The sequence below is a fragment of the Haliotis rufescens genome, unplaced genomic scaffold (genome assembly GCF_023055435.1).
Source record: "Haliotis rufescens isolate VD_foot unplaced genomic scaffold, xgHalRufe1.0.p SCAF_11, whole genome shotgun sequence".
NCBI lineage: Eukaryota > Metazoa > Mollusca > Gastropoda > Lepetellida > Haliotidae > Haliotis > Haliotis rufescens.
The window spans coordinates 14,144,063-14,170,294 of NW_025963791.1; the positions used below are offsets into that span (position 1 = coordinate 14,144,063).

Consider the following 26,232-nt stretch of genomic DNA (forward strand, 5'->3'; position numbering starts at 1 on the left):
CATGTTCGTATTTTCGAAATTCCTATTTCGCAAAATCAAGGTTAATTGGTACTTTTACGTAGAAAACAACGGTTTAGAGGAGTTTTATGAATGTTTCCATAAACATGTCTTTTTATTGTTTAGACATCGTATCTAAATGCGAAAACATTTATCGTAACTCTACTTATGTAGTAAACAGGAAACACGTGAAATGAATGCCGACGTTTCCGGGTGATGCTGGATGAGTTAGGTGCTCAATATAACTGTTGCACATCTCATTAACAGCAAGCATATATAATCTCGGGTGTCACTGGGAGTGTATATTTGCGCGATACAAATTCGAGGTTTGATCGATCTCTGCAGTAGGAAGGACCTTCATACATTTGAGATGCAAGACAGCCAACAGCCAACTAACAGTAATATATTCGTTCAATTCTATTTATTATTTATTTCATAACGAAAATGTTTTCTTTGTGAATTTCTCAATTATTCCCACATATTTACAACTTGTAAGTAACTTTGAAATGTTTATTTATTTAACAATACCACTAAAGGCACTTGGTAATATTCATTGAACTATTTAAGTGCACAACATTTCTAATCACAGAATTTCGTTGATGAATATTGAAATTTTGTAGCCCGTTTGTATACCATGTATCTACCAAGCGTTGCATGATACATTGATATTAAAGACGAATGTGTTTCATGTTCAGCTATGAACATGATGAAATCCCTATCCGAGAGAGGACTGGCCCCACCCCCCTTCGTTTTCTTCATGTTCAAGATAATTGTTATATGATTATTTGTCCAACTTTCAGACTCCAAAAAAATGAGTGCTGTGCCTTTGCAGACAAGTTTCACAGATGAGGTAATTGAGAAGGTGGGGTAGATTGACCAAGTTGTCCTCTTCTATGGAGCTGAAATGCCCACTGCATGGACTACGTTGCATGGTTGTTTGATGTTTTTGGAGTAACATAGAGACATGTTGTTGATCATAGCGTAAAGGTGTAATGTCATAAACATACTGTGTTTGAATGAAGAGCTAGGTTACCTCTAGAAAGTCCAAGTCTAATCATTGTGTAGACTGATACACACTTTTTCTCTGAGAGGAGGTTCCGGATGCATTTATTGTTTCTGTTCACAAATGACCGTATTCGACGTAATTACCACCTTGCTCTATTCAGCGCTCTATTAGCACCCCTTCCGATTGATCAATGTACACAAGACTTATTTATTCGCGTATAATACGCACTTGTGAGTTATATGCACCTTTATTATGGGCAATTAAATTCTGGAACAATATATCCGTCTTACATTGTCTTATATAAACATTTCTGGCTGTCAGCATAAACCACGAAATTTACAATCTTTCAACCCTGTTTTTTTTTCACCAAAATAATATTCCAGTAAGAGCCCCCTATTTCTAATTTTGAGTGCGCCCGGGACACTTATTACGTCGAATACGGTATTACTGTTTTGTCAAGTGATGGACCCGTAATGCATGTGTGATTTATTTGATTTTTATCAGTTTCATATTTACACGTGGTGATACACTGGAGAAGTTAGTCTTGTAGCTTTGTGTGGTCGTCTGCACTTCAGACCTTTCTGCTCAGTACCATTATTCTCTGTTCGAAATGTGTTGTATGCTTGTGTTGTTATGTTCAGGCGAGAGAACAGTTGAAGTGGTAATCATGGTAATGAAAGAAAAAGACTTAGAACATTTATTAAATTTACATTTTAATATACATCTGCTGGTATATGAATATAACACACAGTACCCTTGATGGTCATTTTTTCAACACTTGAATTATGCACCCATTGTTAAAGTGAGGGTTAACTGAGGCAGCCACTAAAGCCTGGTTGCAAGGCAGACAGAACCACAGTGAAACCTGGTAACAAAATATTTTAGTGTCCTTGAATGAGTTATCATAATACACAATTAATTTTGCGAAATTCAATTCAATACCTTGCTCAGACAAATAATGATGTTAATATGAACCTGTTTTTGTATTTCCTCATCAGGTGCTCCTTGAACCATACGATTACATCTGCCAGATTCCTGGCAAGAAGATCAGGACCAAGCTGGCAGCAGTGAGTAAATAAGTGTCATCATCTCATCCGTCATACACTTGTCCCTCATCCGTCACACACTTGTCTCTCATCCATCATACACTTGTCTCTCATGTGTCACACACTTGTCTCTCATTCATCATACACTTGTCACTCATCCGTCATACACGTTTCTCATGTCATACACATGTCTCTCATCCATCATACACTTGTCTCTCATGTGTCATACACTTGTCTCTCATCCATCATACACTTGTCTATCATACACATGTCTCTCATCCATCATACACTTGTCTCTCATGTGTCATACAATTGTCTCTCATCCGTCAAACACTTGTCTCTCATCCATCATACAATTGTATCTCATGTGTCATACAATGTCTCTCATCCGTCATACACTTGTCTCTCATGTGTCATACACTTGTCTCTCATCCGTCACACACTTGTCTCTCATCCATCATACACTTGTCTCTCATCTGTCATACACTTGTCTCTCATGTGTCATACAATGTCTCTCATCCGTCACACACTTGTCTCTCATCCGTCATACAATTGTATCTCATGTGTCATACAATGTCTCTCATCCGTCATACACTTGTCTCTCATGTGTCATACACTTGTCACTCATCCGTCACACACTTGTCTCTCATCCGTCATACACTTGTCACTCATCCGTCACACACTTGTCTCTCATCCGTCACACACTTGTCTCTCATCCGTCTTACACTTGTCACTTTTCCGTCATACAAATGTTTCTCATGTCATACACTTGTCTCTCATCCGTCACACACTTGTCTCTCATCCATCACACACTTGTCTATCATACACATGTCTCTCATCCATCATACAATTGTCTCTCATCTGTCATACACTTGTCTCTCATCCGTCATACACTTGTCTATCATAAACATGTCTCTCATCCATCATACACTTGTCTCTCATCTGTCATACACTTGTCTCTCATCCGTCATACACTTGTCTCTCATCCGTCACACACTTGTCTCTCATCCGTCACACACTTGTCTCTCATCCGTCATACACTTGTCTCTCATCTGTCATACACTTGTCTCTCATCCGTCATACACATGTCTCTCATCCATAATTCAGTTATCTCTCATCCGTCATACACATGTTTCTCATGTCATACACTTGTCTCTCATCCGTCACACACTTGTCTCTCATCCGTCACACACTTGTCTCTCATCCGTCACACACTTGTCTCTCATCTGTCATTCACTTGTCTATCATACACATGTCTCTCATCCATCATACACTTGTCTCTTATCCGTCACACACTTGTCTCTCATCTGTCATACACTTGTCTCTCATCTGTCATACACTTGTCTCTCATCCATCATACACATGTCTCTCATCCATAATTCAGTTATCTCTCATCCGTCATACACATGTTTCTCATGTCATACACTTGTCTCTCATCCGTAACACACTTGTCTCTCATCCGTCACACACTTGTCTCTCATCTGTCATTCACTTGTCTATCATACACATGTCTCTCATCCATCATACACTTGTCTCTCATCCGTCACACACTTGTCTCTCATCCATCATACACTTGTCTCTCATCCATCATACACTTGTCTATCATACACATGTCTCTCATCCGTCACACATTTGTCTCTCATCCGTCATACACTTGTCTCTCATCCATCATACACTTGTCTATCATACACATGTTTCTCATGTCATACACTTGTCTCCCATCCGTCACACACTTGTCTCTCATCCATCACACACTTGTCTCTCATCCGTCATACACTTGTCTCTCATCCGTCATACACTTGTCTCTCATCCGTCATACACTTGTCTCTCATCCGTCACACACTTGTCTCTCATCCATCACACACTTGTCTCTCATCCGTCATACACTTGTCTCTCATCCATCATACACTTGTCTAATATACACATGTCTCTCATCCATCATACAATTGTCTCTCATCCGTCATACACTTGTCTCTCATCCGTCATACACTTGTGTCTCATCCGTCATACACATGTCTCTCATCCATCATTCAGTTATCTCTCATCCGTCATACACTTGTCTCTCATCGTCATACACTTGTCTCTCATCTGTCATGCAATTGTATCTCGTCCGTCATACAACAGCTATTGTACAAATTGTTCCATCATGTCCATGAATGTCCTTGAGTACATTATGTATAGCAGCACATTATGTATGGCAGGGAAGTGTTGGTGTTACATGTAGCACGACTGTGTGTTCACATAGTGTCTCAGTGCCGGTGATGTTTCAGGCCCTCAACTACTGGCTGAAGATCCCAGAAGACAAGCTTGTGCAGATTGGAGAAGTAATACAGATGCTTCACAACGCCAGTCTACTGTAAGTAGTCACCGCAGCAGGGCCGGGGCACAGTACATCCCCAGCAGGGTCAGGTCACAGTAGATCCCGAGGAGGGTCAGGTCACAGTAGATCCCGAGCAGGGCCAGGGCACAGTAGATCCCCAGCAGGGTCAGGTCACAGTAGATCCCCAGCAGGGCCAGGGCACAGTGGATCCCTAGCAGGGTCAGGTCACAGTAGATCCCGAGCAGGGTCAGGTCACAGTAGATCCCCAGCAGGATCAGGGCACAGTAGATCCCAAGCAGGATCAGGGCACAGTAGATCCCCAGCAGGGTCAGGGCACAGAACATCCCCAGCTGGGTCAGGTCACTGTAGATCCCCAAGTGGGTCAGGGCACAGTAGATCCCCAGCAGGGTCAGGTCACTGTAGATCCCCAGCAGGGCCAGGGCACAGTAGATCCCCAGCTGGGTCAGGTCACTGTAGATCCCCAGCTGGGTCAGGTGTCATAAAACAGGTCTTTCTCCGTGAAGGGCATCAAATCACATGATTGAAAACATTAAAAATTTGGTAAAAATATCTGATGCCTGGTTGGCGGTACACATGCTTTGCAAATCCTGCAATCCACCAAAATGTGCATGGCAGTTTACGAACCGGATGACAATTTCGTGATTTTTATTGGACTATGCATAGACTCATTAGTCAAGCGAAAATATAACTCTATAATTCCAGCCTAGTTTGGCAGGGGTGGAAACCAGACTTTTTATAGTCAGTTAACTCTTGCCTTTGGAAGGTGCTGAAGCCAGAGTGAAGAGAAGTCTGGAGTTTGCAGGGCTTTACACAACACAGAAATATGTGCCCTGTACGAACATGACGAACAAATGGATAGAATGGATGCCCGAAATATTGCTTCCCTAGGGATATACAATAATACTCTGGACAAGAAATATGAGGTCCTGTAATTAAAGTAATTATCAAATCTTACACTACGCTGTGCTGCACTGCACTGCACCATTTCTTTACTTTACAGGACCCTCATATTTCCTGTAAGGGCCCTTACAATTAATTATTGGTGGTCCACTGGAGCCCTAGTTTTGTAGATCAGGGTAAAACCATGGGTTTGAATCCAGTGTTCATCCCAAATATGATCCTTCGTCTATCAACACCAAACCCATTCTCTTCTGTTTCAACAAAGGGGTAAATGTCTGTGACCTTGAAACTGCTCGTCACAGGCTGACCACAACTTCCTCTACCATGTCTACAGACTGACTGAGAATAACACTTAACACTGCACGACCTGTGAAGACTGCCATTACTATAGATGGTCGGGGGCACGGGTGGCCCAGTCGTCTAAGGCGCCGCGATTTGCTGTGCAGAGTTGCGTCCCTTGGGCACGCCAGAAACCTATGATTGTGGGTTCGAATCCCGGTTCGCCCCAATTATGTTTCTAGGTTTGTCAGCACCATACCCGTGCTCGTGGGTTTCACCGAAGTGGTAAACGTCTGAGACCTGCATCACTTCGGGCTTTCCTCCCACATTAAGCTGACACGCCATGATATAACTGGAATACTGTTAAAAGCGGCGTAAAACCCAACCCACTCACTCACTACTATAGATGGTCAACAATCTCAATGCAGGTTACATGCATCCATTGTCAGTTTTTAATGATATGTGAGGCAATATTCTTGTCTTTGTTAAAACCCTGATCTAAGTTAAGAAGACTGCTAAGTTATGATAAAGCAAGCGTATGATATGATGACTTTCCTCCGTGAAAGCTAAAGCAGTGTTGTCGTTTACAGAATAGATGACATCGAGGATAATTCCAAGCTGAGGCGAGGAATACCAGGTAAGTGTATTTGTTGACAGAAAGTCATGATGGTATTAAGAGTGGGACCTGTGTAGTGACACTTCTCTGCCATTGTAGGTTACAACCAACCAAATGATTTCCCATAGACGTCTATAGTAATGTTTTGTTTGTTTGTTTGTTTAACGTCGCACACAGCAATATTCCAGCTATATGACGGCGGTCTGTAAATAATCAAGTCTGGACCAGTTTATTTATATTTTTTTAAAAGGAGGCGGTCATGGGTCAATTCCATCCATGATTGATGCCCCCAAGATCATATCAACGTAAAATATGTTTTCAACTTTAAAAACTTTTAAAACCCAAACTGGTCCCAGATTCACTTCATTTACTTTCAATTCTTGCCAATACGTATCCATGGTGATGTATAAACAGAAAAACATAGACAGTAGGAATTACTGAAATATACGCTTGCCCTGTAGGCTGCACGCAACCAAATATTTCCCATGGACATCTGTAAAGTTATGTTTAATAACTTATAATTCTGCATTCAACTGCCGTTCTATATACATGCATGCATATCCAGACCTAAAGGTGCAATAAAATCACATAATATACCAAGCACACATTCTGTATAAAAAGTCACAATAATGAAGTTAAAAATAAAGAATCAACTTGAAAAACATGGTCATTTAATAATTACTGGGTGAATGGAGATTTCAAAATCTTTCATGGTATCATCCAATTATAGCTGCTAGCTTCATCACTGCACGCTCCATCTTCTCTAGGAAAGCAGCTGGCTGCACAACTAATTCTTGTTGTAGTGGAACCTGTGATACAACAGATAAAGGGAGATAACTCCCAATTCCCAATTACAGCTACTCATTCCTCCCAAAAAGGAAAATGCCTGTTTTATCTTTGTCTTATGTTATTATTCAATGTTAATCTTTTGGTACATATATATTTTAATGCATGTAAATTGTAAAGATAGAAATATATGTAGGATTTAGTTTTCAATGTAAATATTTCCTGTTGATTACAAAAGTCTGGTATGGTAGCAAGTGTGATGCATGCTAAACCATGGTGATATGATGGAATTTTGCAGTGGCACACAGTATTTACGGAATTCCACAGACAATCAACACTGCCAATTATGTGTACTTCCTAGCGCTGTCAAAACTCCACAGCCTCGGTCATCCGGAGGTCAATACAGTATTTACAGGTCAGTTTACAGGTCACAGGTGCACCTGCCCATGACCTCTGTAGTTTGCATGTGACATTTGTTTGTTAGTTTCTTGTTTAACGCCACACTCAGCAATATTACAGCTATATGATGGCGGTCTGGAATTTTCGTGTCTGGACCAGACATCCAGTGTTTGACATCATGGGCATCGATCCACGCAATCAGGGTTCGATGACATGCATCAACTAAGTCAGCGAGCCTGACCACCCGATCCCACTAGTCGCCTCTTACAACAAGCATAGTCGCCTTTTACAGCAAGCATGGGTTGCTAAAGGCCTATTCTACCCCGGATCTTCACAGGTCTTGCATGTAAGAGCCTCATGCTTGTTGTAAGAGCCGAATGAAATGGGGATCAGATGGTCAATGGCTCCTCCATGTCATATGCCGATGGTTGGATTGTTGATATCAGGGTCACATGGGATAGATGTGGCATGTACAATAATATCAGATGACATGCATGGATGAAAAAACGTAATTGTCCTGCATATCTGAATTTCAAATGTCATGAATTGTTAATGAAAAATATATGTTTTGTGTTGCATTCATACCTACCGTTTGTTCCCCTATCGAAAGGATCTGAATGCATTTCATTTGTTCATAAAAAACATGGTCCTGCGCATATTCATCTGAGGCTGATTAAAAATAATAAAGTTAATTGCATATATTATTTCAAACAAAGAGTGAGAACTTTAATTTTTTTAAATGTGACTGGAAGTAATGTAATCAAACAAGGCTTGGCAGTGATTTACTCAATACTGTTTTTTCTTAGTAAAGTGCACACTTTTTTCTCCAAAAAACTCAGCTGTATAGAAGGGGGTGCGCATTATACACACCATAATGAGTTTTGGTGTTTTTTCCCCCAACACAAAGACATTACCGTGAGCACGTAACACTGGAAATAACATGTCAACAAATCCATTCTGAAGTATGCAAATTAATCATGTATTTACACTGTCTGGTTATTAAAAGTGTTCATTGTATATCTGGACTTATGTTTGTAACTTATTGTATTAATTTTATTTAAAATTCCTTAATATTATTTTAATTAATTTTGGCGAAATTTTGTGTGAAGCGATCGGAAGATCTCACAACTCACTGTTATTCACAGCAACCAGGGTCAGATTACCGGTACTCTCCACAAGTCTACAGCTTTTAGTCAATTAAACTCTGCTTAACATGCATAGAGAAATGTAGAGGACATCCCTCGCTCGTCTGTTCCTCATTACTTGTTAAGCCTCAAGGTATTGTTTATGGTTGGAGGACAGAAACACTGAACATGATGAAGGAAGTGAATTAACCAGAACTAAAGAGTCCCGGTCCACAGTGTCCTCTTTGTTCATCATGATGTATACCTGTTGGTAGTCCTGCACCATGACCGTGGAATATATTTATTTTATGAAAAAATAATAATCTAGAAATGCATACAAAGGCAAGTCTAGCCAGCTCAAGCTAGCTCTATTCCACAAATCAGCATAGGGAATTTTTTTTTTCTTTAGAGTCAAGAAGGATATTGTGTAATATAAGATTTCAGAGACTAAATGTTAGTCTAACCTGTTGGGTGTTACCATGGTTACAGAGCAGCTGCTGGAGCTTCATCGCGGGCAGGGGATGGACATCTACTGGAGAGATGCGGTGCTGTGCCCCACAGAAGAGGACTACAAGACCATGGTGATACGCAGTCAGTATCTCATATCCATTGTAGAATCATATCTCTACACAGTACTGCAGTCATAGCTACAAATGTCTGGTGTAGATCATATGGACAACAACTTTCAGTCTGTCACATTGTGGCGCATACAGCCATTGTTTTTACATAGTTGCTTGATGTGAGATATAGATTCAAGTAACGTACAGTATCTCCGATGTTTCTTTGTATTAGATATATTGTAAAGCTTTAGCGGTCATGATGAATATGGAGAGATTGTAAGCTACATAAAATGGGATGTCATCATGCCCGAGGATAGTAAGAGGTATAATAGTGTTGTCATTGCAGTAGCTTGTAAGATGCACGGTTTTAGTGTTGTTATATCCAAATGATATAAGTAGCTTGTATCATGCATATTTTTGGTTCTATAAAATCCAAAGGATATTGGTATGATGCATATTTTTATAGTCGTCATATTGGTAGCTTGTAGGATGCATATTTGTAATGTATGTAATTGCAGGATAAGTCGCTTATTAGCAGACCGTCTCCCTGGACTTGTGGTCATGTTAAACTGTGGCATGGTACCTCAGCTAGCACTATAAAATCGGCATTAGTCTGAACCAGTACAAGCAGCCACAAACACATACGCTATATAAGTGCAGTAATCTTGGATGCGATTTTAACCCTCATTTCACCTCACCTCACTTCTTATCAAGGATTTCAATCAGAAGTACTCCAAGAGTGTCTTGATTGGGGGATATTTATCAGCTGAGCATGTACAATATATACATGGCAATGTGCATGTGGTAAACAACTTTGGGGGGGGGGGGCTCTTTGTTATTGTTGAGTGTGTCATCAGCAGGTCAACAGTGTGTTTTTTAACCGGCTATGAACAACCCTGTCGGTCACTTCCAACAGAAGCACAACAATCTTTTTTCGTGACTGAAACAGTAATCCTGTTGGCCTTGATACTACAATGTGACTTTGTGTTTCAGAGACAGGTGGACTGTTTGGTCTAGCTGTTCGACTTATGCAACTATTCAGTGACAACAAGAGGTATGTACACAAGGCTGGTGTTACCGTTCTTTGGCTCCAAATTGAGGTTGGATATTGAAAAGAAACACTTTTTAATTTCCTCTCTCAATTCATAATTTGTTGCGTTTTAAAGTTTTTAAGATAATTTTCAACTGGTTTTGATTATAATATTTTACATAATTTATTAATCTTGATACTGACAGTAAATGTTTTTAATTATTTCTGGTTATAGCGGAGTAAAAAAAATCAGTGCTTTTTTTCCGTTTTATGTTAACTTTCACATTTACATTTATTCAAGGCTTCCAAAAAACGTCTGGTCTAAAAATTCTTCATATATTTATAATTTTATGTGATATATGAAAAAGTGTTTCTGTTATATTTCAGTGACTTTAAACCTTTGTTAGATGTACTAGGATTGTACTTCCAGATCCGAGACGACTATGCCAACCTATATTCCAAAGAGGTGAGACACATCGACACTGAGCTCTGTGTGGCATACAAGTGTGTTGTGTTCATTTTTATCGTGTTATATATTTTGTATGCCACAATGAAGTACACAGCTAGGAGTAAGAGTTTGTTAGTTTGTTGTTTAACGCTGCACTCAGGAGTTAGAAATGCTTATGCTGTGCTAGTTTTGTGAGATAATGTTCCATGTTTTGTTTGAATGAATTGTTGAATGAATACTGATTTGAATTAATAATCTGTTTGATTCCATCAGAATCCAGGAAATGGATAGAATACAGTGCCAGTTTATCCGACTAATTCATATGGTCCCTACAAGCTATATGTTGCTGTCATGTCTATGTTACAGTATATTCTATAGAGATAGACTATGACCTTGAATATGAATCAGTTACATGTTTGTTTGCCTCTAATTTGATACGTTGCAGGCTGTTTCAGAACTGATACTTTGGAGGCTGTTTCAGAACTCATACGTTGCATGCTAGTTCAGAACTGATACGTTGCATGCTAGTTCAGAACTGATACGTTGCAGGCTGTTTCAGAACTGATATGTTGCAGGCTGTGACAGAACTAATACATTGTGGGCTGTTTCAGAACTCATACGTTGCAGGCTGTTTCAGAACTGATATGTTGCAGGCTGTGACAGAACTAATACGTTGTGGGCTGTTTCAGAACTCATACGTTGCAGGCTGTTTCAGAACTGATATGTTGCAGGCTGTGACAGAACTAATACGTTGTGGGCTGTTTCAGAACTCATACGTTGCAGGCTGTTTCAGAACTGATATGTTGCAGGCTGCTTCAGAACTGATACGTTGCAGGCTGTGACAGAACTAATACGTTGTGGGCTGTTTCAGAACTCATACGTTGCAGGCTGTTTCAGAACTGATATGTTGCAGGCTGCTTCAGAACTGATACGTTGCAGGCTGTTACAGAACTGATACATTGTGGGCTGTTTCAGAACTGATACGTTGCAGGATGTTTCAGTATGTGAGACGGAACTGATAAGTTGTGGCCTGTTTCAGTATGTGAGACGGAACTGATAAGTTGTGGCCTGTTTCAGTATGTGAGACAGAACTGATAAGTTGTGGCCTGTTTCAGTATGTGACACGGAACTGATAAGTTGTGGCCTGTTTCAGTATGTGAGACGGAACTGATAAGTTGTGGCCTGTTTCAGTCTGTGAGACGGAACTGATAAGTTGTGGCCTGTTTCAGTATGTGAGACGGAACTGATAAGTTGTGGCCTGTTTCAGTATGTGAGACGGAACTGATAAGTTGTGGCCTGTTTCAGTATGTGAGACGGAACTGATAAGTTGTGGCCTGTTTCAGTATGTGAGACGGAACTGATAAGTTGTGGCCTGTTTCAGTATGTGAGACGGAACTGATAAGTTGTGGCCTGTTTCAGTATGTGAGACGGAACTGATAAGTTGTGGCCTGTTTCAGTATGTGAGACGGAACTGATAAGTTGTGGCCTGTTTCAGTATGTGAGACGGAACTGATAAGTTGTGGCCTGTTTCAGTATGTGAGACGGAACTGATAAGTTGTGGCCTGTTTCAGTATGTGAGACGGAACTGATACGTTGCAGGATGTTTCAGTATGTGAGACGGAACTGATAAGTTGTAGCCTGTTTCAGTATGTGAGACGGAACTGATAAGTTGTAGCCTGTTTCAGTATGTGAGACGGAACTGATAAGTTGTGGCCTGTTTCAGTATGTGAGAAGGAACTGATAAGTTGTGGCCTGTTTCAGTATGTGACACGGAACTGATAAGTTGTGGCCTGTTTCAGTATGTGAGACGGAACTGATAAGTTGTGGCCTGTTTCAGTATGTGAGACGGAACTGATAAGTTGTGGCCTGTTTCAGTATGTGAGACGGAACTGATACGTTGCAGGATGTTTCAGTATGTGACACGGAACTGATAAGTTGTAGCCTGTTTCAGTATGTGAGACGGAACTGATAAGTTGTGGCCTGTTTCAGTATGTGAGACGGAACTGATAAGTTGTGGCCTGTTTCAGTATGTGAGACGGAACTGATAAGTTGTGGCCTGTTTCAGTATGTGAGACGGAACTGATACGTTGCAGGATGTTTCAGTATGTGAGACGGAACTGATAAGTTGTAGCCTGTTTCAGTATGTGAGACGGAACTGATAAGTTGTAGCCTGTTTCAGTATGTGAGACGGAACTGATAAGTTGTGGCCTGTTTCAGTATGTGAGACGGAACTGATAAGTTGTAGCCTGTTTCAGTAAGTGAGACGGAACTGATAAGTTGTGGCCTGTTTCAGTATGTGAGACGGAACTGATAAGTTGTAGCCTGTTTCAGTAAGTGAGACGGAACTGATAAGTTGTGGCCTGTTTCAGTATGTGAGACAGAACTGATAAGTTGTAGCCTGTTTCAGTAAGTGAGACGGAACTGATAAGTTGTGGCCTGTTTCAGTATGTGAGACGGAACTGATAAGTTGTAGCCTGTTTCAGTAAGTGAGACGGAACTGATAAGTTGTGGCCTGTTTCAGTATGTGAGACGGAACTGATAAGTTGTAGCCTGTTTCAGTAAGTGAGACGGAACTGATAAGTTGTGGTCTGTTTCAGTATTTGAGACGGAACTGATAAGTTGTGGCCTGTTTCAGTAAGTGAGACGGAACTGATAAGTTGTGGCCTGTTTCAGTATGTGAGACGGAACTGATAAGTTGTAGCCTGTTTCAGTAAGTGAGACGGAACTGATAAGTTGTGGCCTGTTTCAGTATGTGAGACGGAACTGATAAGTTGTAGCCTGTTTCAGTAAGTGAGACGGAACTGATAAGTTGTGGCCTGTTTCAGTATGAAGCCAACAAGAGCTACTGTGAAGACCTGACAGAGGGCAAGTTCTCCTTCCCTCTCATCCATGCCATCCGGTCCAGCCCAGACAACAACCAGATCATCAGTATCCTTGTTCTAGGGCAGTGGGGAGGGAGGGAGGGTGAGGGGTGCAGGGAGGGCTGAGGTCCGTAATGGTGCAGGGAAGTGCACAGTCTGTGAGGTGTGTGGGTATGTGAGGCCAAGGTAAGAGCGTACATGAAGTCAAGGTCTGTGAGTGTAGAAGGTATGCAAGGCCAAGGTCTCATGGGGTAGAGGGTATGTGAGACAAAGGTCAAGTGGGGTAGAGATTACATGAGGTCAAGGTCTGTGAGTGTAGAAGGTATGCAAGGCCAAGGTCTGGTGAGGAAGAGGGTACATGGGGTCAAGATCTGTGAGTGTAGGAAGGTATGCAAGGCCAAGATCTGGTGGGGTAGAGGGTATGTGAGACCAAGGTCAAGTGGGGGTAAGAGGGTACATGAGGTCAAGGTCTGTGTGTGAAGAGGGTATGTGAGACCAAGGTCAAGTGGGGTAAGAGGGTACATGAGGTCAAGGTCTGTGAGTGTAGAAGGTATGCAAGACCAAGGTCTGGTAGGTAGAGGGTATATGAGGCCAGGATCCGTGAGGTAGAGGATATGTGAGGCCAAGGTCTGGTTGAGCGTAATCAAGAAAGTGTTTCTGAAGGTGAGGGGACAAGGGGTAGAGGGGTTAGAGCTGAGGGAACGGTATGGAAGGCTTATTTCAGATTTTTATTTTTCTCCTTTTTTTTCATAGAGCTTCGGAACATTTTGACCCCGAAACCATTTTTGTTTTTACAATACCTATCACATTTTATAAAATGTGCAGCTAGCAAGTTTAACTGCCTTAATTGCCACACGACATTTTACGACAGAGAACAACGGACAATGACTTGAAGAAGTACTGTGTAGACTACATGATGAAGATCGGGTCCTTTGACTACACCAAGCAGACACTGGTCAGCCTGGAGCAGAGGTCAGTATGTCGGTGGTGGAAGATGTGAGATCGTCATAGGTGGCATCGCTGTCACTAACATTGGCAGCATTCATGCCATTATATAAATCATCCCCACGTACCTCCCTGCAACACCTGGCATCAGGTACCCACAGATGAAGCAAATGGCAACATGCATGTCTTCCCTTGTCGTGTGACTTGATGAGCTACAAATAGTTCTACCTAACAAACTAATCCCAACCTTCTTCAGTTGATGTTATAGAGAAGCCTTATAGAAAATATAAAAACATAAAATGGCTTACAGATTTTTAAAATGAGGAGGCAACTAAAAAAAGTGTTGATTGTATTGTATGCCTAAAGTTCCCCCCCCCCCCCCCCCCCCCCCGTTCAAATATTATGAGATGAATGGAGCAATTGTTGAAGAAATGTTGACTATATACAACTCAGAAGAAGTTAACGAACACTAGATTGTTTCATATGACTATAGTTAATCATGACATTACAGATTTACTATAGTCATATGAAATAAATCAGTGTTCTTATGTAGCCGATTATTTGTGTTAACCGCACAAGCTTGATGAGGCACTGGCATATTGGACATCAGCCCTGTGTATGTACTGTAGACTTCTGGTCAGCTCATTCATTTGTCAAGCTGTACGTTTGATTCTCTCGTTTAGCCAGTTATGAACAGTTTAAAACACTGCACGTCATAATGTCACACTGGATTAAAAACATGTATGAAATTTTGGTTTTACAAATGACAGCCAACCAAATGGATTGTGTGGTCATGAAAAGTGATTTGGTTGCTTGTGTCCTTACATCCGAAGGGCATGAAATGTTTCTCATAAAACCTATCACTGTGATCCCTGTCCTCCATATTTCAGTCTGTCCTCCATGTTTCTGTCTGAAAGGTCACTGTCCAAACATATTTCAGTCTGTGTCCTCCATGTTTCTGTCTGAAAGGTCACTGTCCAAACATATTTCAGCCATTATCCTCCATGTTTTCGGTCCCAAAGGTCCTTGTCCTCCATATTTCAGTCTGTGTCCTCCATGTTTCAGTCTGTGTCCTCCATGTTTCTGTCTGAAAGGTCACTGTCCAAACATATTTCAGCCATTGTCCTCCATGTTTCGGTCACAAAGGTCCCTGTCCTCCATATTTCAGCCATTGTCCTCAATGTTTCTGTCTGAAAGGTCACTGTCCAAACATATTTCAGCCTTTGTCCTCCATGTTTCTGTCTGAAAGGTCACTGTCCAAACATATTTCAGCCATTGTCCTCCATGTTTCGGTCACAAAGGTCCCTGTCCTCCATATTTCAGCCTTTGTCCTCCATGTTTCTGTCTGAAAGGTCACTGTCCAAACATATTTCAGCCATTGTCCTCCATGTTTCAGTCTGTGTCCTCCATGTTTCAGTCTGTGTCCTCCATGTTTCTGTCTGAAAGGTCACTGTCCAAACATATTTCAGCCATTGTCCTCCATGTTTCGGTCACAAAGGTCCCTGTCCTCCATATTTCAGCCATTGTCCTCAATGTTTCTGTCTGAAAGGTCACTGTCCAAACATATTTCAGCCTTTGTCCTCCATGTTTCTGTCTGAAAGGTCACTGTCCAAACATATTTCAGCCATTGTCCTCCATGTTTCGGTCACAAAGGTCCCTGTCCTCCATATTTCAGCCATTGTCCTCAATGTTTCTGTCTGAAAGGTCACTGTCCAAACATATTTCAGCCTTTGTCCTCCATGTTTCGGTCACAAAGGTCCCTGTCCTCCATATTTCAGTCAGCGTCATCCATGTTTCAGAGCCCTGGAGCTAATTGAGGAACAAGGTGGAAACCCTACGCTGTCAAGTCTTGTGGGAGAGCTGAAGAAAGTATACACAGAGGAATCATAGTAGATGGTGGAGACTCAATGAAACCTCATCTATACAATACTGTTGTAGGCCTAGTGGAAGGCCAAGTCTGTGATGGATGTCGTCGTGTGCTCAAGTCGTGGCAGATGGGATGATAATGATGATGACTAAGTGCTGGTAGGATGAAAGTGAACAAATGAATGTCACATATCGGTGTCTGCAGTTGCCAGCAACTTGTGACAGTTTTTCTGTTGTGTGTAAACTTAATACAGGCTTGAATCTCAAGCCCCCCCAAAGAGGTCCAAAATATGTGTGACAATGAAAATCAGTAAACGAATGCAGATGACATTTTGAATATGTATGAATATGAATGAGAAAACCCTATTTTGTCAAAGGTCACTGCCATCATATAAAAAGACTAACCAAAAAAATATTCACTGCAGGGAAAAAAACATTGGTGTCGGCCTGACTCGGCCATCCTCAAGTCAGGGTCTTGAACTCAAAGTAGCAAATCGTAGTTGTATTCTTTATTTCAATGGCTACCCTTCCAAGTGAGGGTCATATCAGCATCAGATTACTACAGCCTACTTTCTTGGGATATTCTATTGCTCTTCAATTCCAGACATGGGTACAATGTGTGAAGCCCATTTCTGGTGTTCTCCGCCGTGATATTGCTGGAATACTGCTAAAAGCGGCGTAAAACCAAACTCATTCACTATTGCTCTTCGTGCATCTCTGAGTAGGGTTACACATCTCTGTTCATTTTTAATGGTATATTTCTTTCCAGTTAAAGCTACAGCGTAAATACTGATAGGTTTGTGTTGTAGTTGTGAATGTATCATTGTGTTCGTGGCCGAGATAGATGCTGGTTGTGAGATGTGATCGTGAGATGTGATCGTGTGACGTTCCAGTTGTACAGCCAAATACTCAAAGCATTGTTTTCTGTTATACACTTTTACCATCAAATTTGCCTTCTTTTTGTCCATTTCCCCTTAAAAAAGGGCATTTCTGTGCATTGATTAAACAGTCTCATGTCGATCTACCTTTCCTTGCCTTGTTTTTACCCCGAGTTGTGAATATGGGATATGTTAGTTGTGCTGGTCGATTGGTTGCTGGCGAGACACCGCTGATGATGTGTTGGCCTCCTGGTTTGAATAGGTCCTGAGCAGGCCTTGCTTGTATCCAGATGCTATGGGGGTGATACGATTCATATCACGATACAGTACTTTTATTTCATAAGTTGATAATCTTTCTTTTTGCTGGTGAATCACATTGGAATCATTTGTTTTAAAATTTCAGAGATTAAAGATGGGATATTGTAGGGCAGTAAAATATAGGCAAGGTGGCACTGTGAAGGTTATGTTGTTAATAGTCAACCAGGGAATACCAGCTAATCTGCATAACCTGGTTGTTGAACAGTTTTTGTTATTACTAATGCCTTTTACACCAATACAATTACTAATGTATTGTATCGTATGTATCGGGATACAGGAGTTGTAAATCGATGTATTGTATCATGGGCACTGTATCGCGATTCAGTACTGTACAGGCGTATCATTATACACATGTAACAGGTGACTTATTGGATCAGGCGCTTAGACACAGTGACTTGATGGAAAGAGTGTCATCGTTTACAGACGGCATGGACCTTTGCTCATAATATCAATCAATTGCTTTGATTATTCGATTTGATTGATAACAGACTGCCATCATATTGCAGAGTGCGTCATTAAACAACACATACCAAACCACTAATTTGATTGCTAACAGGCTGCCATGATAATATTTTGGCTTAGGCATAAAACAGCATTACTGACTATTATGATCAACTTCATGTGGAAAAATGAGGTTCAGTGGCCTCATGGTTATTCTGGGTTATTACTGGTCCCCAACGACCAATGCTTGTTCCAAGATTATTGCACTTACATAGCGACGTACATTTTAGTGAGTGTGTGGCTACTTGTACTAGTCTGGACTAATGTCAGTTTCATAATGCCACCATGCTAGAATTTAACATAGAGACAGTATACTGACTCAAATCAGTAATTTCATCCCTGAAAGCCGAGCGTCAGGCAGGGTAACAACAAGTTCCATCCTATGACGTGTCCAGGGCGACTCAATGGATTGGTGGTCAATCTTTGGTTGCACTGATTCCTGAATTTGCTGTTTCAGTATTTATTCAGAATAAATTGGCTTTATGTAGACATCAACACTGAATTGTTTCTTGTAAAATTTCTAAAAAAGGCAATAATGATGTACATGATTCATTGAACCATGCTATAACATAATGCAAACACATGATTGACAGTGACACTTTCAAAGACATAGACATCAAGACAGGTTCCTTTCCAGGAAATAATCCAGTATTCCGTAACATAAGTGACGAGCAATCACAACAGGTTACCATAACATCAACGAACAACTTAAATCAAATTTGATAAAGATAGAAATCAGTCCTCAATCTTCTCTTACACTATCACATACATTTACATGTACGACGTAAATACACATGAACAGCGATAGAAATTGGCACTAGTCCTATAGTCCTTGCCAAACTGCCCAATAGTTTAGGTATTGTAAGGACAGGTAGAAATTTGCCTTTTTAAGGGATTTGTCATACGTTATAAGGACTAGTGGACAAAAACTGTTAGTTTCTATCGCTGATGTAACCTATCCTGGACAACATCCTTGGCACATGTTGAAACATCATAACAAATTTTGCAGCAAATATCATTTTTTCAAGTTGCCAAAATGACCAGGACACTGGCGCCACAGAAAAATGTCTACACAGTGTTTTTTGTTGCACAACATTATGTTTCAAAATATGTTGTCAATTTCTGTTCTTTCATTGTCATAGGTTAAGAAAAGAGGGAAACAAACTTATAAATTTAAGACCAGCAATTTTGATTTTGAAAACACAGGACCTGGTTGGCATTTGTCTAGTGGACCAGCCAGATGTCGGATCAAGGTACAGCAGCTGGTTGAGACCGAGTGCACACAACTATACAGGATCAGTAAGCAGCACCTTCCTGACAATACAGCACTAATGTGACAAGCTAATACTGCGCTTGAGTTGAGATGGTTTTGACACAACAGCTCTCTTAACGGATGGTCAGTTCCACATCAGCAGATGTTGCAGCAATCTTGAGATAAATTCTCCTCCTTTTGTACAGGCATCAGAGCATGTGTCTATTGTCCAGTCAAACAAGAACCTGTCAGTGTTTAAGCGTTTTCACTTGCTTCAAGTCCGGATGACAGCTCTCCTCAGTGTACACCTCTGCCCTGGTCAGGTCATGCCCCGTGAGGCACTGGGAAGACACACACGGATGTGAACACTGCACAGTCCCCAAAGGCAGACAAATCTTTCTGTATCCACCACTCCTAGGTTGTAACTTATTGTCTCCTAATAGTTAAAACTCCGGCAACTTGCCCTCATTCTCTATATGGTAGATGAGGTCCGAGAGGGTGTAGTCCACCACGGCCTGCTGGGCAGCCTCGGACACCTGGCAACAGGGGAAGAGAGTCACATTCGTTAGTTTGTTACATTCGGCAATATTCCAGCTATATGATAACAACCTGAAAATAATGGAGTCTAGTCCAGACAATCCAGTGCCAGAAGAGGAAGTGGACATAAAATCCTCCTCACATCGTGGATCAATCCCTCTGCTTGCTGTAAGGCCTGACTGATATGAATAGTTACTTTCTCATCAATATTCCATCCATATAATGACAGCCCATAAATAATCGAGTCTGGACCAGGCAAACCAGAGACTTATACCAATCCAGGCCACTGGGGTAAGGTAATAGGTCTTCAGCAACCCATGCTTGTCATTAAAGGTGACTAATGGGATCGGGTGGTCAGGCTCGCTGACTTGGTTGATGCATGTCATTTCATCCCAATTACGTGGATCAGTGCTCATGATGTCAATCACTGGATTGTCTGGTCCAGATTTGATTATTTACAGACTATATATAGCTGGAATATTGCAAAGTGCGGTGTTAAACAACAAACAAGCAAACAAAACAGCCTAATCACCCGACTCATTGTGTCACCATTACCAACATACATAGGCTGTCTAACCCAGAATCCTCTTGGGGTGACTGCCACGAGCATGAGATGATAACAATGTCTCTCCTGACTGATTGTGTGTCACCTGACTGGATTATTCAGTATATTGCTCATGTTTACAGCTTCAGATTTGCCTGGCCTGATTATTTACAGGTGATATAACACAACCTTTACTTGCATGTCATTATCATAGGATTATTGTTACTGATCACTGGTGTAAATCAAGTGTAAATTATCCTTCAAACATCGAAAGGTATTGTGTATCCATTGCCTATCATATTATCATTCAATCTTCCCATGAAGATTTGGGTTAGAGTTGGTCTTTAGCAACCAATTCATGTCGTAAGAGGCGACTAACAGGATCGGTGGTCAGACTTGATGACTTGGTTATGCATGTCATCACATGCTCATGATGTCAATCACTGGATTGACTGGTTCAGACTCGATTATTAACAGACCGCCGTCATATAGCTGGAATATTGTTGAGTGCGGCGTTAAACAACAAACCAACCAACCAACCATTATTTACAGACTGCAGTCATATAGCTGAAATATTGCTGAGTGAGGAGTTAAGAAAACAAAATCTCAATATCATATCAGATAAATGACCCAATATAAAAGATGGGATCACAAGGCAAGAATGCCTCATCTGTGTGGTAATACTTACAGGTCGGAATTTGATGTCTTTTGGTGGGTACTTAAACTTTGGACCAAAATTGACTTTCACCTGAAAGAGCAGCACATTTTGGGAGAGTGAGTGAGTGAGTGAATGAGTGAGTGATAGCTTAATGGTACTGGGGAAGACATGCAATCTGAAGCACCCAAAAACAGACAATATAGAAATAATGAAATACTATGAAGTACACATCTTAACTGCATATTATATTAGTGAAACTAAAACCACTTTAAAAGTAACATTGGACTGTTGAAGTACAAATTTTTATACAGGTCTTACCGTTGCATTTTTAAATATTGAGACTGCAGGGTAGTACACTCCTTCAAATATGTCCGTGTATGCAATGCCTTGAGATCTTCCATTCTTGTACATGATAATCTGGAAACAACACAGCCTGATGAAATTGGAAGAAAAAATTGGAAAATAGATAATGTAACCATTGTCACTATGAAGTAGTCATGACAAGATATATGGATGAACAACTTCTTTTTTTACAATTCGCTTGATAACGGTGTCAGAACCTACTCAGAACATCGCTCTCAATTGTAATAAAGAAGTTGTTCATCAATATATACTACTCAAAAGAAGTTAAGGATCACCTGATTCTTTCATATTACTATAGTTAATCTCTCATGTCATGACAGATTTACTTTACCATTATGAAAGAATCGGGTGATTCTTAACTTCTTTTGAGTAGTATATCTTTTCCTTACTTCATACCCCAACTAAAAATGCCTCTCAAAGACATCATTGTCACAACATTAAGGTTGAATGGTAATAATACTAAGCAATTTATAGATTTGAAAATCCAGAAATAAAATCCTGGTTAGTGTAGATGGGGGTGGAGAGTGGCCTGAGGTTGGCGTGTATTCTGTAGTCTGTGGATGGTGTGGTCTATGGTTGTTCCAGATGGTGTGCACCCATGAAGATCCAGTTCAGAGTAGGTGTTCACCAACCCATGCTTGCTGTAAAAGGCGACTATGCTTGTCGTAAGAGGCGACTAATGGGATTGGGTGGTCATTCTCGCTGACTTGGTTGATGCATGTCATAGTATCCCGGGTGCATGGATTGATGCTCATGATATCATTCACTGGATTGTCTGGTCCAGATTCAATTATTTACAGACCTCCATCATATAGCTGGAATATTGCTCAGTGCAGCGTTAAACAAGAAACAAATCTAGGTGGTGTGTACTGTGTGGGTGGTGTACCTACCTCACTGCTGGTGGACTCCTTGAGCACCTTCTCTGCCTCTGTCACGTAGTCCTTCTCTTCGAAGTACAGGTGGCTCTTGAACTTGACCAGTGGCTGCAACAGCAAGTGATGACACAAGGTAATACTGCTGCTGCCATACTCAGTAGTGCAGAAACACATCAACACAGACAGGACCATTGACACAAATCATACTCCCACAATAACACATATCATACTCCCACAATAACACATATCTTACTCCCACAATAACACATATCATACTCCCACAATAATACATATCATACACCCACAATAACACATATCATACACCCACAATAATACATATCATACTCCTACAATAACACATATCATACTCCCACAATAATACATATCATACACCCACAAGAATACATATCATACACCCACAGGAACACATATCATACACCCACAATAACACATATCATACTCCCACAATAATACATATCATACTCCCACAATAACACATATCATACTCCCACAATAATACATATCATACTCCCACAATAACACATATCATACTCCCACAATAACACATATCATACACCCACAATAATACATATCATACACCCACAATAATACATATCATACACCCACAATAATACATATCATACACCCACAATAATACATATCATACTCCCACAATAACACATATCATACTCCCACAATAACACATATCATACTCCCACAATAATACATATCATACTCCCACAATAACACATATCATACACCCACAATAATACATATCATACACCCACAATAATACATATCATACTCCCACAATAACACATATCATACTCCCACAATAATACATATCATACACCCACAATAACACATATCATACACCCACAATAATACATATCATACACCCACAATAATACATATCATACTCCAACAATAATACATATCATACACCCACAATAATACATATCATACACCCACAATAACACATATCATACTCCCACAATAACACATATCATACACCCACAATAATACATATCATACACCCACAATAACACATATCATACTCCCACAATAATACATATCATACTCCCACAATAACACATATCATACTCCCACATAATAACACATATCATACTCCCACAATAATACATATCATACACCAACAATAATACATCATATCCCACAAGAATACATATCATACACCCACAATAATACATATCATACTCCCACAATAATACATATCATACACCCACAATAATACATATCATACTCCCACAATAACACATATCATACTCCCACAATAACACATATCATACTCCCACAATAATACATATCATACTCCCACAATAACATATCATACTCCCACAATAACACATATCATACTCCCACAATAACACATATCATACTCCCACAATAATACATATCATACACCAACAATAATACATATCATATCCCACAAGAATACATATCATACACCCACAATAATACATATCATACACCCACAATAATACATATCATACACCCACAATAATACATATCATACTCCCACAATAACACATATCATACTCCTACAATAACACGTATCATACTCCCACAATAATACATATCATACTCCCACAATAATACATATCATACTCCCACAATAATACATATCATACTCCTACAATAACACGTATCATACTCCCACAATAACACATATCATACTCCCACAATAATACATATCATACTCCCACAATAATACATATCATACTCCCACAATAACACATATCATACTCCCACAATAATACATATCATACTCCCACAATAATACATATCATACTCCCACAATAACACATATCATACTCCTACAATAACACGTATCATACTCCCACAATAACACATATCATACTCCCACAATAACACATATCATACACCCACAATAACACATATCATACATCCACAATAATACATATCATACTCCCACAATAACACATATCATACTCCCACAATAACACATATCATACTCCCACAATAACACATATCATACTCCCACAATAATACATATACTCCCACAATAACACATATCATACACCCACAATAATACATATCATACACCCACAATAATACATATCATACACCCACAATAATACATATCATACACCCACAATAATACATATCATACTCCCACAATAACACATATCATACTCCCACAATAACACATATCATACTCCCACAATAATACATATCATACTCCCACAATAACACATATCATACACCCACAATAATACATATCATACACCCACAATAATACATATCATACTCCCACAATAACACATATCATACTCCCACAATAATACATATCATACACCCACAATAACACATATCATACACCCACAATAATACATATCATACACCCACAATAATACATATCATACTCCAACAATAATACATATCATACACCCACAATAATACATATCATACACCCACAATAACACATATCATACTCCCACAATAATACATATCATACACCCACAATAATACATATCATACTCCCACAATAACACATATCATACTCCCACAATAACACATATCATACTCCCACAATAACACATATCATACACCCACAATAACACATATCATACTCCCACAATAACACATATCATACACCCACAATAATACATATCATACACCCACAATAACACATATCATACTCCCACAATAATACATATCATACTCCCACAATAACACATATCATACTCCCACAATAACACATATCATACTCCCACAATAATACATATCATACACCAACAATAATACATCATATCCCACAAGAATACATATCATACACCCACAATAATACATATCATACTCCCACAATAATACATATCATACACCCACAATAATACATATCATACTCCCACAATAACACATATCATACTCCCACAATAACACATATCATACTCCCACAATAATACATATCATACTCCCACAATAACATATCATACTCCCACAATAACACATATCATACTCCCACAATAACACATATCATACTCCCACAATAATACATATCATACACCAACAATAATACATATCATATCCCACAAGAATACATATCATACTCCCACAATAATACATATCATACACCCACAATAACACATATCATACCACAATAACACATATCATATCCCACAATAATACATATCATACACCAACAATAATACATATCATACTCCCACAATAACACATATCATACTCCCACAATAATACATATCATACACCCACAATAATACATATCATACACCCACAATAACACATATCATACACCCACAATAATACATATCATACACCCACAATAATACATATCATACACCCACAATAATACATTTCATACACCCACAATAACACATATCATACCACAATAACACATATCATATCCCACAATAATACATATCATACTCCCACAATAATACATATCATACACCCACAATAATACATATCATACTCCCACAGTAACACATATCATACACCCACAATAACACATAGCATACTCCCACAATAATACATATCATACTCCCACAATAATACATATCATACACCCACAATAATACATATTCTACCATGAATTTGGAATTTACTCGATTCTGATTGGTCAATCACAGGCTATTAAATCCCAATAAACCCCCTCTGATTGAAACAGCTGGTTTGACGGCCGCATCACCGCGGAAGCTAATATTCATAGAATAGTACTATTTTCAGTCATTGTCGGTAGGCATATTTAAATAACTATATCTACAATTACAGGTTACAAAATGCACAGATGCGGTTATTACAATATTCAAAGGATGTGTGGCAATACATTTCGTGCAGAAAAACACGACATAAATCAACAAAGGGAATGTATTTACGTTTTTGAGACAACAGAGAGCTTGAAATTTTGGCGCTTTTCTATATATGACTGTGACGTCATATATTTTGCGTCACAGTGAGCGATATGACGTCATAATGGTGACGTGAGATGTAGAGCGAAAGACTTGCAAAGCTTGCTTTGTTTTCTTAGGGATGGCCACCTCATGTTAGCTTACCAAGTTGCCGTGCTTATATGCTTTTAATGCCTGTCATACGTTCGAGT

The 26,232-nt window shown here is 39.8% G+C and overlaps 2 protein-coding genes across 4 annotated transcripts in view; one reads left to right on the top strand and one right to left on the bottom strand.

The window, feature by feature from the left end:
* Window positions 1-181: 181 nt before the first annotated feature.
* On the top strand, window positions 182-17,224 carry LOC124110638 (geranylgeranyl pyrophosphate synthase-like). Of its 2 annotated transcripts, none has more exons than XM_048392277.1 (12): window positions 182-395; window positions 798-859; window positions 2,002-2,070; window positions 4,320-4,405; window positions 6,160-6,206; window positions 7,270-7,386; window positions 8,984-9,085; window positions 10,048-10,108; window positions 10,472-10,550; window positions 13,358-13,460; window positions 14,251-14,365; window positions 16,138-17,224. In XM_048392277.1, the coding sequence occupies exons 1-12, from the start codon at window positions 368-370 to the stop codon at window positions 16,226-16,228; spliced, it is 960 nt and encodes a 319-aa protein (XP_048248234.1). In that variant the 5' UTR covers window positions 182-367; the 3' UTR covers window positions 16,229-17,224. The 2 variants fall into 2 exon arrangements, with proteins under 2 accessions (XP_048248234.1, XP_048248235.1); XM_048392278.1 differs by having other exon boundaries at window positions 798-847.
* A 1,121-nt stretch (window positions 17,225-18,345) lies between these two features.
* Window positions 18,346-26,232, bottom strand: part of LOC124110636 (set1/Ash2 histone methyltransferase complex subunit ASH2-like) — a 104,999-nt gene continuing 97,112 nt past the window's right edge. For both annotated transcript variants that reach the window (XM_048392275.1, XM_048392276.1), the window contains 4 exons: window positions 22,146-22,238; window positions 21,211-21,309; window positions 20,923-20,982; window positions 18,346-19,689 (listed from right to left, as the gene is read on the bottom strand). In XM_048392275.1, coding sequence (XP_048248232.1) covers window positions 19,597-19,689; window positions 20,923-20,982; window positions 21,211-21,309; window positions 22,146-22,238 — 345 coding nt within the window. In that variant the 3' untranslated portion in view covers window positions 18,346-19,596. The remainder of the gene's footprint in view (window positions 19,690-20,922; window positions 20,983-21,210; window positions 21,310-22,145; window positions 22,239-26,232) is intronic.

Bases quoted from the DNA above. Each gene is read 5' to 3' on its own strand.
- LOC124110638 (XM_048392277.1), top strand. From the start codon at position 368: ATGCAAGACAGCCAACAGCCAACTAACA. The intron at 4,406-6,159 runs GTAAGTAGTCAC...TGTCGTTTACAG, and splicing joins CTTCACAACGCCAGTCTACT to AATAGATGACATCGAGGATA. The intron at 7,387-8,983 runs GTCAGTTTACAG...CCATGGTTACAG, and splicing joins GGTCAATACAGTATTTACAG to AGCAGCTGCTGGAGCTTCAT.